This window comes from Elgaria multicarinata, chromosome 1, assembly GCF_023053635.1.
Source record: "Elgaria multicarinata webbii isolate HBS135686 ecotype San Diego chromosome 1, rElgMul1.1.pri, whole genome shotgun sequence".
Classification (NCBI taxonomy): Eukaryota; Metazoa; Chordata; class Lepidosauria; order Squamata; family Anguidae; genus Elgaria; species Elgaria multicarinata.
This window is the reverse complement of record NC_086171.1, coordinates 205,947,839-205,963,120: the sequence shown is the minus strand read 5'-3', so window position 1 is coordinate 205,963,120 and position 15,282 is coordinate 205,947,839. Positions and strand designations below refer to the sequence as shown.

Sequence of the window (15,282 nt, the reverse complement as noted above, 5' to 3'; positions counted from 1 at the left end):
CCTTCAAGACCAGATGTTGGCAGTTCTACCTTTGGTCTTTCTCACACCAGGGGCCACTGCAAGATCAATGACAGAGCCTTTGAGGAAGGTTCAGCTGTGCCAAAGTTGCCAGATCTGGCTCTTGACTTTGAGTTTGACTTTTATAAAGGTTAAAAGCCGTCACTGTCCTGGATAAGCCTTTACAAACACACACACACACACACACCCCGCCCAGCTTCTTCAACTCTCCAGGCCTGCATGCTTCAGTAACTTCCTTCTAGTTAGGAAAAAAGCACCGGTTTTCTTTTAAATTGTTCAATATTCTTCATGCCTCCCATATCTCTTCCCCAGCGAACTGCAAGCACTTTTGTTCCAGAGCTCTACACTATTTCCTGCAACAGCCTTGCCTGAATAGTTTTTTTTTTAAATGCCGAAGTTCTTAAAATGCTAAAAAAAGAACAGAACAAAAGAAAAGAAAACTTCAACTGATTCTTCCTGGCTATTTTTTACTCAGGCTTTTCTGTCTCATGCTCCTTGTTTGTTTATGCTGACTGGAGAGTCTCGAAATCCCCGATGAAGCCCTCTCAATCTCTTTCTCATGATCGTTATGCAAACTCTCCCGACCTCAAGGTCTCGTACTGAAGCAATATTTGGTTCAGCTTCCCAACCCTGGACAGAACTTCCTCTTGACGCTCCGCCTTGTTTAGATACCGAGTTGGCTACACGGTACAGCAAACCTCTTGGGATAGAGCTCATTTGCCAGCCATCTCTGTCAGGTAGCTTTGCTGTGCCAGGTGGGCCCTGGGGGAATCCTAAGTCAATGCAATGCAATGCCTGTACACGCCAAGTCCTGTGATCCCACTGAGGATCTGGGATCAAGGGTAATTATATTCATGTTATATGGGAGGTCAATGAATGGATTGCTCAGGGGTTTAACCACCCCTGAAATTCAGTGCTTGGAAGCTGCCCATTTGGTTAGAGCCAGGGGAGAGTTGGATTAATCCCTAAACTGTTTTCATAATCAACCTTTCCTTGCAGCTACTAGGATAAAAACGATAGATGTATTTTTCCCCATGGGACAGTCTTTACCAACCTGACACCCTCTAGAAGTGTTGAACTACAACCCCAGCATAGTCGGCTGGGGGATTATGGGAGTTGTAGTCCAACAGGTCTGGAGCATACCAAGTTGGGGAAGGCTTCCATAGGGAAAACAACTTCCTAGAGATGCAATACTGATGGGGAAAATAATGCAGTGGAGCAAGGGCGTTGACACATCTCACTCTCTGCTCCCCAGTTCTAATCATATCAGAATTCCATGAGCTGCATCTCATTCATGGCTCTTCTGCATAATGTGTGCTTCATTCTTTGTGCATCCTGACTGACGAACTAACTTGGGCCACAGCTAGACCTAAGGTTTATCCTGGGATCATCCAGGGTTCGCCCCTGCCTGAGCACTGGATCCCCTGTGTGTCACATAGATGAACAGGTTTGACCACTGGATGATCCAGGGATAAACCTTAGGTCTAGCTGTGGCCACAGTGTCTGTTTATTATAGGGGTGCATGCAAAAGGGATGATCACTCTGAGTGTGCTTCGGCTGGGTCAAACAAAATGATTAAGGACCTCATGTCCTGGAGGGAACAGAAGCAGACTCTAGTTGACATGAGTGGAAGATGAGCAGGCCAATGTATGTATTCGAACATAAGAGTGTAAGAAGAGCCCTGCTGGATCGGACCGAGGGTCCATCTAGTCCAGTACTCTTTACACAGTGGCCAAGCAGCTGTCGACCAGGGACCAACAAAGTAGGACATGGTGCAATAGCACCCTCCCATCCATGTTCCCCAGCACCTGGTGCACACAGGTTTACTGCCTTGGATACTGGAAGTTGCACATGTATTACAAAGCCATGCTTCTGATGGATGTGCTGGTGGAAGACGACATTTGAATTGGAGTGTTTCCATTAGTTAAATCATTCCCCATCTTACTCCAATTGACAGGAATGACCCCTGGCTGCTTGATTGAGTTAGGCACTAGAAAAAGCCCTTTAGGTTTACACAGATTTCCCATGTGCTATCTGGCTGGTTATTATGCAGAGTACTGCATCAAAGAGCACGGACTCCTGCTGACTCACAGCAATTTACACCCATTATTCAGAGGTCCAGGATTCCACTCATTAACCCTTTCTTACCCTTCATTGACAGTTTAGAGACAGATATATATATATATATATATATATATATATATATATATATTTCACAACCTCGCCATGCCCAAAATCGGGGCTGCTTGAGCAACAATCTCATTTATTTATTTATTTATATGTAAACTTCTGAGTTGCATTTCTAAAAAAAAAGTTGTCCAAAGTGACATATATTTGGACATAAACCAGTGAAAACAGATGACCACCATACAAAACAGTCTACAACAGAATCATATAAAAACTAGGCCATCATTAGTTGGAAGTCATTGTCCATTCTGGAAGGGCCATCCCCAGAATGGACAGTGGCACCTGGCCAATTGGGAACGTACCGAGGGTTGGGTAGCTAGTTTTTTTTTTGTTTTTTTTAAGCCTGTGTAGGATGGTGGGGTGAGCCCATTCTGGAGGTCTTGAAGACAAGGGTAGAATCATAGAATAGTAGAGTTGGAAGGGGCCTATAAGGCCATCAAGTCCAACCCCTGACTAACCATTAAATAACTTCTTGTGGGTTAGCCCCCACTTATGCAAATTTCTTTTTTTAATATATTTGTTTTAAATATTTTGCTTGCCAAGTTGAAGGGCCTTGAAGTTCCAGTGAAAAATATGTCAATTTTGCAAGTCTGAAGTCTGTCTACCCTTGAGCTTCAGGGCTTCCTATCTGATGCCTCTGATCTATACGGTGACAGTTTTCTTGTCACTGATTTCCTGTTCGAACATCTCCATCTATGCTCAGCTATGGCTTTTGGACTGCAATAGAGATTGGTAACATATAGGCGACTGCCCATTTCGCCCAAGTCTGCTTTCTTCATCCGCCGCTCACCAGACAGGAGGGGATCCTTCATATTTCCTTCAGCCCCTTTCCTGTTTGCCCCAGATTTTTCTTCATCACAGTCTGTGAACGTTTCACACATTTAATTTACTTTGGCAATGTCCTGTCCCAGCCTCATGATGTTTTTTCTTACTTTCTTTCTGTATTTTTTTAAAAATAGAAAACCCGGGGGGAAAAAACCTAACTTATACTGACAACTCTGTCAGGACATCATTCCTGATAATGCATCACATTACGGTATTATTGAAGCATGAACGGTGCAGAACTTGGGCCTACCGTTGTCAGCTGCCAGGAACGTGGCCTCATAGACATTGTTCTTAATATAGGCTGACTCACGATCAAGGACGGCGGCGGTAGTGATCTGACCATTTGTGGCATTAATGTTCAGCCAGTTTGCAGGATCTGACAGCTTGGAGTATCTGCAGAGAGCAAGGATAAATACGTGGCAGTCTCTTCCAATGACACATCCCTCATGTGGCTTGAAAATAAGGTTGGGGGAGCATTGGGGCGTTTATGTTTTTTAGACGCCCGACCCTTCCGTTTTGAAAGAGCATCTGAACGTTTAGTCAGGCCTAACATGTTCCTGTTATGTGGGAGGTCAATGAATGGATCGCCCAGTGATTTCACCACCCCTGAAATTCAGCGCTAGGAAGCTGCCAATGTGGTTAGAGCCAGGGCCGAGTTGGATTAATCCCTAAACTGTTTTCATGATCAACATTTCCTTGCAGCTGCAAGGGGAAAAAAAAGTGGTAGACATATCCCTTGCCCATGGGACAGCCTTTTACCAACCTGGCACTCTCTAGAAGTATTGAACTACAACCTTGGCTTAGCTTGCTGGGGGGTTATGGGAGTTGTAGTCCAACGCATCTGGAGGGTACCAAGTTGGAGAAGTCTTCCATAGGGCAAAGAACTTCCTAGAGTTGCAGTTCTGATGGGGAAAGCAATGCAGTGAAGTGGGGGATTTGACACATCTCAGTGCCTGCTCCCCAGTTCTAATCCAATCAGTATCCCTGGGCTGGATCTCATTCATGGCTCTTCTGCATCATGTCTGCTTTATTCTTTGTGTATCCTAATTGATGAACAAGGCCCATCACCCAATGTCCATTTCTGGCGATTCTTCTTTTGACCTCCACGATTATTCAATTTTCCCAGGAGAACCTTGTGCCCTCTGCTAAGTGATGCCTGTCCTGTGGCCACCTCATTGTAAATGGCAGAAAAAAGCCATTTTGTAGCATCTCACTGACAGTATCAGCAGGAGCCACATCTTGTGTTGTGAAAGGCACACATATATTAATTTGTGAAGAGTTTCTACAAAGGATTCCAGTGAGGGTTGCCCAAATTACGGTAAAAGAAAAACAATCAATGCACATACCTAAAAATAAAGGAGCAATGACCTTAGACCTACGATACTTGCGGCCTATTAACACAGCCCTTCAACCATGCATGATAGTCTGCCAGATCACTAATGGCCTTTCTGTTTTTGGAGACTTAGGATAACCACTAACCAGGAGATTTCTTAAGCTTCTCATGGCCCATCACACATGGTTGGTAGACCATGTTCAACTTGACCAGATCTACACCAAGCAGGATATAGCACTATGAAAGTGGTATTTAGCATGTGTCATGGGCCCCAACAGTTGTCAGTGCACTATAAAGCAGCCATGTGGCTCCTGCCTTTTATATACTGCTTTCTTGCCACTTTCATAATGGAATATCCTGCTTGGTGTAGATCTGGTCCTTCTCCCATGCTTTTCTTTTTTAAATTTCAAGTTCTTTCCATTTGATTCCCTTTTATTTCATTCATAAATAAAGAAAATCCTTTGTACAACCCTCCAGAACATCATTTGAAATATTGGAAAAATACATTGAAGCAGTAAATACAAAATAAATGGACTTTAAGAACTGATACCTCTACTATATAGCTTAAATGGTGATGATTCCTGATATAATTTATTATTTATTGTTGCAAAAGATGGTGAGAAAAATTTTCTGTATGTGTTTGGGTTTTGTGTGTGTGTTTTTCTTTTCTTTTTCTTTTTTGTCATTATGGTTGTTGTTGTTGTTGTTGTTTGTTCTATGTGATTTGTATCACTGACACACACACACACACTACATACATATATATCCATTCTGCTTAAGAAGACATTTGTTCATTTGGTAAGTTCTTATCAAACAACAAACTGAGGCCATTTCTACACCTGCCTTTTCCCCAGGATCATCCCTGTGCATCCAAATGACACACACGGGATCCTGGGAGCAGGCAGGGATGATCCCTCCATTTTCCTGGGATAATCCTTAGGTAGGGTGACCATATGAAAAGGAGGACAGGGCTCCTGTATCTTTAACAGTTGTATTGAAAAGGAAATTTCAGCAGGTGCCATTTGTATGGATGCAGCACCTGGTGAAATTTCCTCTTCATCCCAACAGTTAAAGCTGTAGGTGCCCTGCCCTCTTTTAGATCTGGTCACTCTAGTATAGCTCCTGCAGCTTTAACTTTTGTGATGAAGAGGAAATTTCACCAGGTTCTCCATATATACAAATGACATCTGCTGAAATTTCATTTTCTATGCAACTGGTAAAGATACAGGAGCCCTGTCCTCCTTTTCATATGGTCACCCTACCTTAGGTGTAGAAAGGACTTTAATGGCCAAATTCAATAGCTATTCCCAGCCTGGAGAGGGACATATTGTACCTGCCTGCCATTCAAGTTGAGGAGGGTGTCAGAAAAAAAGAGGTGACAACCCAAATTCAGCACCGCAGACATAGGTGAATAGATCTCTGCCTTGATGGATGAACCTGCTTTCTCCCACATCCAAGTTGTTAAAATCTCAAGTTCTTCCTGTTCCATTTATTGAGAAATTCTGTTAAGTTCTCACCTGGCCACAAGACTCATTTTCATTCCTGCCTCAACATTCTGAGAGTTATCGAACTCAAGAAAAATCAAGAAGTTGAGACTTCCTGATTCAAACCTGTGAAACAAGGTGGCCTGGAAAATCGGCAGCAAGCAATGCAAGAGACACTGAAGCCCTATTCATGTACACATGAAACCTCAGACACTGGCTCAGTTCAGACAACACGTTTCTCAACGGTGGTTTTAGAACTCCATGGTGCAGTTTTTACACCACCATTAAGAAATGTATTGTCTGGAGGGAAAATTACACAACAATGGAGATGGGTTTTTTTGGAAAACACTCCATGCAGAATATCAACACTGTGTAGAGGAGAGTTCCTGCACAATGGTTTTGTTGCATGTTGTGTGGCAGGCTACATGGAGTTTTCTGTTGAGTTGGCTTTTCCCACGGGCTACAGAGTTCCCTGGCAAGAGCAGCAAAAGGAGGGAGTGCCACTCTAGGAGAGCAGCTGGGATTGGTTTTTTTTTTCTTCCAGCAATGGCTGATGGGATACCATTGGGAGGACCAGGGGAGGACAGAGAGTGGAGGAACTGTCAATCAAATGTCACGATGGATTTTATTCAACTCCACGGGAGCCCACAGTCACACAACAGTGGAGTTAGAACATATTGTGTGGGAAGTACCCCCTAAAAGCTCAACCACTGAGTGGAGTTTTCACACTGTGTTGACTAACGTGTTGTCTGAACTGAGTCATTCTCTCTACAGACGCATACGCCAGGGGAAGGGGCTACTCAGTGTACTAATCAGGGGTGGGGTTCCTCGTAGACTCTCGATTCACGCATTGCTTTTACCAGTAAACATAATGTCTGATTCAGGCTACAGAGGGTAGATATTCTAGCACTGGAGCTTGTAAGCAGGAGAAGGCTTGTTAAAAAGCAAAAACACACACCCTAGTTCAGTGTGATAGAGCACCTGCTTGGCACTCAGAAGGTCCCAGTTTCGATTCCCAGCTTCTCCTGGTAGGGTGAGGAAAGAATCTTGCCTGAAACCTTTGAGAGCTGCTGCCAGTCAGTGTTGACAATACTGGGCTAGATGAACCAATGATCTGTCTCAGTATGAGGCACCTTCCTATGTTCGTCTCTCAGGTGGACCATCTAGCTATGAGTCCTAGAAGACTTGGGGCGTTACTAGACGAGGCTCTAGCGCGCGTTACCTTCCGCAGTCACGTCGAGGCTTCCAGATGACGTTCACGAGGATCCGCCGTTATCCTGCGGCGAAGCCTCTTTCTCCCGACTTTAAAAAAGTGAGTTCTAGTGCGCCTTTTCCTGCCGTCCCGCGGTAATTTGGAGTACGTGTGGGAGGATGCGAGGTCACTGCGGTCCGCACTGGGCAGGAAAAGGCGTGCTAAGGGGGAGTGGTCAGCGGCTTCGGTCAAGCCGCCTCCGCCATTTGCGCGCAGTCCGCCAGCTGGGGCAGCGCGGCGGAGCGGCTTTTTTTTTTTACTCACCCACTGATAGTTTGCGCAGGAACGGAGGAACGGAAAAGTGGCTAGTGTGCTGCTGGGGTGTGTGGGGGATGGGTGGGGGATGTGCGCCTGTTCTAGTGTTTTTTTTTTATTTCCCCAGTGACAGTTTGCGCAGGACCGGAGGACCGGAAAAGTGGCTGGTGACTCCTTGTGGTGGGCAGCTACCGTGGCCGCATAATGGCGGTGCTGTACGCTGCCTGTTAGTGTGGGTACCAGGCTGGCAGAGGGCAGAGCTGTTTGTGGGCTGCTGCCATGGCTACGGCCAGATGTGGGTTGGCTCCTTGGGATGGGGCAGAGGGCACAGAGGCGATCATCGCCGCCGACACCTCAGAGGCATGATGGGAGATGTAGGCACAGAGTGCCCATGCAGACGATTGACCTCGGGTCATATTACACCCGCCATGACCCCCATCAGGAAGTGAGCGCATCAATGTTGACCCTCAACAGCACCAGCAGCACTTCAGCTGGCACTGGCACTGCCGCCGCCGCCGCCGCTGCCGCCGGGGCCGGCGGCGGCATCGCTGACGGCTGCGCAAGTTTGCGGTCTTTCGGACGTGCGCAAACCGTGCAGCGAGCGAAAAAAAAAGCCGCGGCAATCAGGCCGGTGTGGCTGCGCAACCGTGCTCGCGGCGGCAGCAGCACAACCGGCGCAAACTTCCGCCACAAATCGAAGGCAGGTGTGGAGCATGAGGCGTCACGGCTGAACGGGAAAAGCCGCTTTCACCGCTCCTCAACGACGGAACACCCGGTAGGTCTAGCAACGCCCTCAGTCCCTGTTCCTATCTTTGGATCATTTCCATCAGGCTTGGGAGGGTGGAGGCTACTCCTGCTTCTGTAGGTGCCTAGATACCATGGGGTGTACGTGGGTGTCTCGTTTAGGTTTTGTGGCTGGCTTAACATATAGCCTTCAATGAAAAAGATTATTTCCCCTACTATGGCTTTTCTTTTCTTTTTAGCATCTCTCTTTCGTTAGGCCTTATTATGAATTATTATTGGGTTGTTTAATTCTAGCATATCTTTACTGTGTGATATTTAGCCTACTTGTTAAACTTTTATTATGACTTGTAATTAATTATCTGGAATTGTGGCTGGTTTTTTTTTAAAAAAATCGGTACGTCTTTCTGACGTGGCTGTAAGCATTGTTTTAGCATGGAAAAGCGGCATAGAATTGAATGGACGCTGATGACCAGAGAGGACCAGGCTAGGTCATTTCCATCCCATCCTGTTGGAATGTACAGCATATATCTGCTCAGAAGTCAAACTCGTTCCCACTTGCACACCTCCATACTGCTCCAAGTGCGGGAAGGGAAATAAGCACCTTTCAAAGGCTCGGCAGTTTCAGAATGAAACAACGAAGAAAAATGGCCTTGTTAGCCATGACGTTCCTTCTGTCCTTAAAGGTTTCACTGCCTGTCCAAAGCCAACAGGCAAAGGCAGTGAGTAACCACCGTCATTTTCTGCTCCAGACAGCTCCATCCCAGGTGAAATATCTCAACCCTCTAATGATTATAAAATGTCACAAGTGATGTAAGTTTAATTGGACCCAGCTCTTGTTCCACAAGCTGCCCTCCCGCTATGCCAAATATATCTAGACTTTGCAATAAAGGAGTTAGACAGATAACCAGTGAAGCCAGGAGCCGGGGAGGATAGCTAGAAACTCTTTTTTTCCCAAGCCACAACCGAGCATACTATGAAGTATACGGGCACGTCTGATTCAAATGGGATTTCAGAACGCCCAGCTGTGTGCTGAATTGCAGCTCACAGCTCAAACGTATGGTTCTTTGGCATTCCAGCTCTGGAACAACTCTGGAGCAAGTTTAAGGGTCCCTCAGTATGGGAAAGGGGTAAGAGCAAGATCCAAGAACACCTCACGCAAAATTCAAGGACATCTACTTTTTGCAGGTGGACATGTAAACTGTTTCTTCTTCCTTTCTTTTCTTTTTTTTTAAAAACATGAAATGTGTTAATCTGAAAAATATTTATTTGGTCAATGTGTACATCTTGCAGCTACAGGGTTGTAGGCAATGTTAGTGACGGGGGCCTCAGCTAGACCAGGGGTTTTTACGGCGACAATCTCGCGATTTTATGATCGCGAGATCGTCGTCCTGGTCTACACGTGGCGCACGACATCGTGCCCACCATTTTGTGTTTTTTTGTTAAAGCAGATGAAGTGCATGGGCACTTGTGTGAAAAATGGTGAGGTTTTGTTTTTTTTTAAAAAAAGATTACATTCCCCGTTCCCCCCACCCCACCCCTGATGGGGACAGAGCTCCTGAGGAGCTCTGCGCCCCGTGCATGGTTCCCGGCTCCTCGTGGTTACTCACAAGGAGCCGGGACAAACCGCGATGCCCACCCACACGTTCCACGGTCTCGGGATCAGCCTGAGACTGTGGAAAAAGCAGGCTAGTAGTGTAGGGCGAAATCCCGGGGAAAGGAAGGGATTATCCCTCCCTTCTCCTGGGATCCCCTGTACATCAAGTGAATGCACAGGGATGATCCCGGGGTGATCCCCGGGATATCGCCCCATCTAGCTATGGCCTAGGACTTAAATTAGTCTACCAATGGATACAACCCAAAGAATAGCTGAACTGTCCTCAGTAATATTAACCAGAGAGTTTGCTCCCTGCCCCGCAAAGGGTGTTTTCCAAGGAAATACAGTGAATACTCTATTCCGCTTAGTCAGCGTCATCGCACCTTATAGCCTGCTGCATGAAGCGGTCGGGATCCACGGCGGAAAAGGTTATCAATGCCGTCCCTGTAGGAACTCCCTCCTCCAGCCTGATGAGCTTGTGGTTTGTTGGGAAATAGGGTGGCTCATTGACATCAGTGACTGAAATGGTGACTCCGGCTGTCGACAGGAAGGACATCTGGATGCCACTCGCTAGGGGAGCTTGGTTGGAGACCATCACCGTCAGCATAAAAGCTCTGTTCAACTCATAGTCAACTTCCTAAAATCAAACATAGACACAATAGAGACAGAGAATCTTTACATATGCCATATAGACTGCAATGCAAACACCATCATCATCATCTTCATCATCATCATCGATATCCCGCCATTTCCCCAGTACTGGGACTCAAGGCGGTTTACAAGATTAAAACATGTACAATTAAAACATATAAATATAAATTACAAAAGTTAAAATAGAATTCAACCTATAGTAAAATTCAAAACATTAAAAAAAAAAACCTGTATCAGATTAAAAGGGGGGATGCGATACATTAACACAGGTCCACTATAATTCCAAAAGCCTGCTGAAACAAAAAAGGTTTTGTCTGCCTCTGAAAGTACAGCACAGAGGGAGCCAGCCTAGCATCCCTGGGAAAGGAGTTCCACATCCCCCAAGGCCTTAACTAGATCTAAGATTTATCCTGGGATCATCCCAGGGTCATCCCTGTTCATATAAATGTCACACAGGATATCCCGGGAGCAGGCAGGGACAATCCCGGGATAAACCTTAGGTCTAGCTAAGGCCTAAGAAGGCCCTCTCCCGCTTACCCATCAGGCGTGCCTGGGATGTTGGTGGAACATAGGGCTAAGCAGGATATTCCACTATGAAAGTGGTATATAAAAAGCAGGAGCCACACAACTGCTTTATAGTGGTATTGAAGTGCACTGACGACTGTTGGGGCCCATTGACACATGCCATATACCACTTTCATAGTGCTATATCCTGCTTGGTGTAGATGTGTCAATGGGCTCCAACAGTTGTCAGTGCACTTCAGTACCGCTATAAAGCAGTAGTGTAGATCCTGCAGTGCAATTCAATACCGCTATAAAGCAGTAATGTGGCTCCTGCCTTTTATATACCACTTTCATACTGCTTTCATAGTGGAATAACCTGCTTGGTGTAGATGAGCCCTGAGAGAAAGGCCTCCCCAGAAGATCTCGGAACATGGGCAGGCTCATATGGGAGAATACGGTCTTCCAGATAATTAAGTATATCATTTCCCCATTCATGTTTTGGTACTGAGCAGGGTGCTCGGCTCCTTTTTAAGGGAGGGACAGGGCAGATCTCAATGCTGGACCCCTAGGGAGTCTTTGGCAGCTGACCATGGACTGCCCAGTGGGGTGCCCATGTTAGACTGTAGAATCTAGGATGCTCCATTATACTGAGTCAGATCAGGGATCCAAGCAACGGTTTTTCCTGCTCTACCTAGAGATAGCGGAAATCGAACCTGGGACCTTCTGCATGCAAAACATCTGCTCTACTACTGAGGGCCAAACTAAATGCTCTCCTAATTGCACGTAGTGTAGCTATGGGTGATTGTTTTCCCTGCTGTCCTGCAAGGCAGGTGCAGCCCTGATTTCGATCAGGACCATGGTGCTCTGGAAGAGGAAGAATTAAACTTCCCTTCACGCCTTCACCCCAATTGCAGAGGTGTGTGTGTGTGTGTGTTAAAAACTGGAGACTCCCCCACTTTTTTCTTCTTCTGCTCAAACCGCCATGGTTTAGCAAAAGGCAGCACATCTATCCCAGATGAGAAAGGAAATAGATTGAGGAGGTTCCTTTATACGGGGCAGTCAAATCAGATTAATCATCTCTAGCTGGCAAGAGGAGATAGCATCATAAAAATTAAAGTCATATCCTACGCTTGACAAGTAGGGCAGAGATATTGCACTGCATTCCTACTGGCTTACATTCATAGCTACTTCTGTGGCTGGGCCTGACTGAACAGTCTCTCTGAATAGTCTGTATGATGGGTCTGTTTCGGGGATAGGAAACGTGTGGCCCTCAAGATGCTGTTGGATCACAAGTCCCATCATCCCTCCCCATTGGCTATGCTGGCAAGGGCAGGTGGGAGTTGCAGTCCAATTACATTCCCCACGCCTGCTTCATTTAACCCCTTCATGCCAGCCTTTCCCCCACTGTCCATTCCCTGTTTCAGTCTTGCATCCCTTTAACATGTGAAATAATTCCATTCAGAAGATGTATTGACAGTGTTGGAAGCACAAACTGGTAAAATACTGGAACGAAACAAAACCCTCTGTCAATGGAAGTCCCAATAACTAGGCAATTTCTCAATAGACAAGTTATCTAACGAATTACAGAAGTGCGTGGAGTTTGAGACCCCAAATGCCTACCACCACTGACTCATGGATTTCAAGCCCTTCCCATTCTTTTAAAACTATGCTGTCAGTCTTTGGACACACTTCATTAATGTGTGCTCCCCTCTGAACTTTTCTACTGGGATTCATTTAGACATGCATCCTTTTTGAAACAGTATTTTCTCTTGGACATTTAAGCATTTGGAAGCCTGTATTTTCTTTTCCATTCAACTATATACCAACTACGCCCTTATCTGGACAGAGATAGCCTAGCTACAGTTATCCATGCTCTGATAACCTCTCGTTTGGATTACTGCAATGTCTTATACGTGGGGCTGCCTTTGAAAACGGTCCGGAAACTTCAGCTGGTACAAAACAGGGCAGTCCACCTACTAACAGGGACTGGCCGGCAAGTTCATATCACATCACTCCTTCTACAACTTCATTGGCTGCCAGTCCAGGTCCAGGCCCAATTCAAAGTGCTGGTATTAACATTCAAAGCCCTAAATGGTTTGGGGCCAGGTTATTTGAAGGAACACCTCCTCCCATATGTGCCTGCCTGGACCTTAAGATCATCCACAGGGGTCCTTATCATAGAATCATAGAATCATAGAATAGCAGAGTTGGAAGGGGCCTACAAGGCCATTGGGTCCAACCCCCTGCTCAATGCAGGAATCCACCCTAAAGGATCCCTGACAGATGGTTGTCCAGCTGCCTCTTGAAGGCCTCTAGTGTGGGAGAGCCCACAACCTCCCTAGGTAACTGATTCCATTGTCATATTGCTCTAACAGTCAGGACGTTTTTCCTGATGTCCAGCTGGAATCTGGCTTCCTTTAACTTGAGCCCGTTATTCCGTGCCCTGCACTCTGGGAGGATCGAGAAGAGATCTTGGCCCTCCTCTGTGTGACAACCCTTTAAGTATTTGAAGAGTGCTATCATGTCTCCCCTCAATCTTCTCTTCTCCAGGCTAAACAGGCCCAATTCTTTCAGTCTCTCTTCATAGGGCTTTGTTTCCAGACCCCTGATCATCCTGGTTGCCCTCCTCTGAACACGCTCCAGCTTGTCTGCGTCCTTCTTGAATTGTGGAGCCCAGAACTGGATGCAATACTCTAGATGAGGCGTAACCAGGGCCGAATAGAGAGGAACCAGTACCTCACGTGATTTGGAAGCTATACTTCTATTAATGCAGCCCAAAATAGCATTTGCCTTTCTTGCAGCCATATCACACTGTTGGATCATATTCAGCTTGCGATCTACAACAATTCCAAGATCCTTCTTGTTTGTAGTATTGCTGAGCCAAGTATCCCCATCTTGTAACTGTGCCTTTGGTTTCTATTTTTCCGTTAGCCCCTGCCGAAGGAAGTGAGGCAGGTGGCTACTAGGTAGGGTGACCATATTTGGGAAACCAAAAAAGAGGACACCTAGTGTGCATGTGGGGAAGCAGCTTTCTGAGTCCTGCAGAAAGTACGTTATTCCCCCGCCACCTTAAAGAACCCATTGGAGTGGAGGAGGGGAAAGGATTTCATTCTGCACCACCACCATCCTCTCCAATTGGGGCCTTTTCTATAATGTCCACGAATGACCCACTTTCCCCTTTAAGACCTCAATTGGAGCTCGGTGTGGGGGAATGATGTGCCTCAAGAACGCATGTCATTCCCTCCTGCCATGCTAATGGCAGCCTTAAAGAGGAAGGTGTGTCATTCCAGGACATTATTGAAAATTATAGAAAATCCCCCCTGACACCATGGAAAGAACAAAAACCAGGACAAATCCGGGGAAATCCTGACAGCTGGTCACCCTACTACTAGGAGGAGGGCTTTCTCTGCTGTGGCACCTCGGTTGTGGAACGAGCTCCCCAGAGAGGTTCGCTTGGCACCTACATTGTTTTCTTTCCGTAGCCAGCTGAAGACCTTTTTATTTTCTCAGTATTTTAACACCTAATTCAACTTAAATTTAAACTTTGCAGTTTTAATCTTATATTTTAACCTATATTAATTTTTGCTGTGTGGTTTTATTTTGGTTGTGCTTTTTATATTGTATTTTGTATTTGTGTTTTAAATTTGTTGGTTGTTTTTATGCTCTTCATGGTTTTAATTTTTTGTGAACCGCCCAGAGAGCTTTGGCTATTGGACGGTATAAAAATGTAATAAATAAATAAATAAATAAATAAATAAATGAGACTAACAACATCCTGTAGAACACTACTTTGGATAAACGTCAGGGAAAAACAAAGAGTCTTGTCACACCCACTGGTAGGGTGACCATATGAAAGGGAGGACAGGGCTCCTGTATCTTTAACAGTTGTATTGAAAAGGGAAATTCAGCAGGTGTCATTTGGTGAAATTCCACCTTTATCACAACAGTTTAAGTGCAGGAGCTATACTTGAGTGACCAGATTTAAAAGAGGGCAGGGCACCTGCAGCTTTAACTATGGTGATGAAGAGGAAATTTCACCAGGTTCCCCATATATACAAATGACACCTGCTGAAATTTCCTTTTCAATACAACTGTTAAAGATACAGGAGCCCTGTCCTCCATTTCATATGGTCACCCTACCCACTGGCCAGCCTTATAGACACATAGGCCCCACATAGAGAGGTCTGCATGTGGAAGTTAAAGGCCTCAGCATATGCAATTGACATTACTGCCAATACAAATCTATGCTGATGCGAATCCATGATGCTCACATGGACCCCAATGAACTGTCTGGATGGATCAGTTCAGACAACATGTTTCTCTATGCAGTGGGAAAACTCCACTCAACGGTTGAGTTTTTGGGGGTACTCCCTACACAATGTGTTCTAACTCCACCACTGTGTGACTGTGGACTACCGTGGAGTTGAGTAAAAGG

The 15,282-nt window shown here is 45.7% G+C and overlaps 1 protein-coding gene across 1 annotated transcript in view; it reads right to left on the bottom strand.

Annotated features, from left to right (window-relative positions):
* The window catches only part of CDH4 (cadherin 4), a 1,028,403-nt gene that overhangs the window by 30,346 nt on the left and 982,775 nt on the right, over positions 1 to 15,282 (bottom strand). Inside the window, exons 10-11 of the mRNA XM_063146852.1 lie at positions 10,076 to 10,329; positions 3,281 to 3,423 (exon numbers count right to left, since the gene is read on the bottom strand). Of these exons, the coding sequence (XP_063002922.1) occupies positions 3,281 to 3,423; positions 10,076 to 10,329 (397 nt within the window). The remainder of the gene's footprint in view (positions 1 to 3,280; positions 3,424 to 10,075; positions 10,330 to 15,282) is intronic.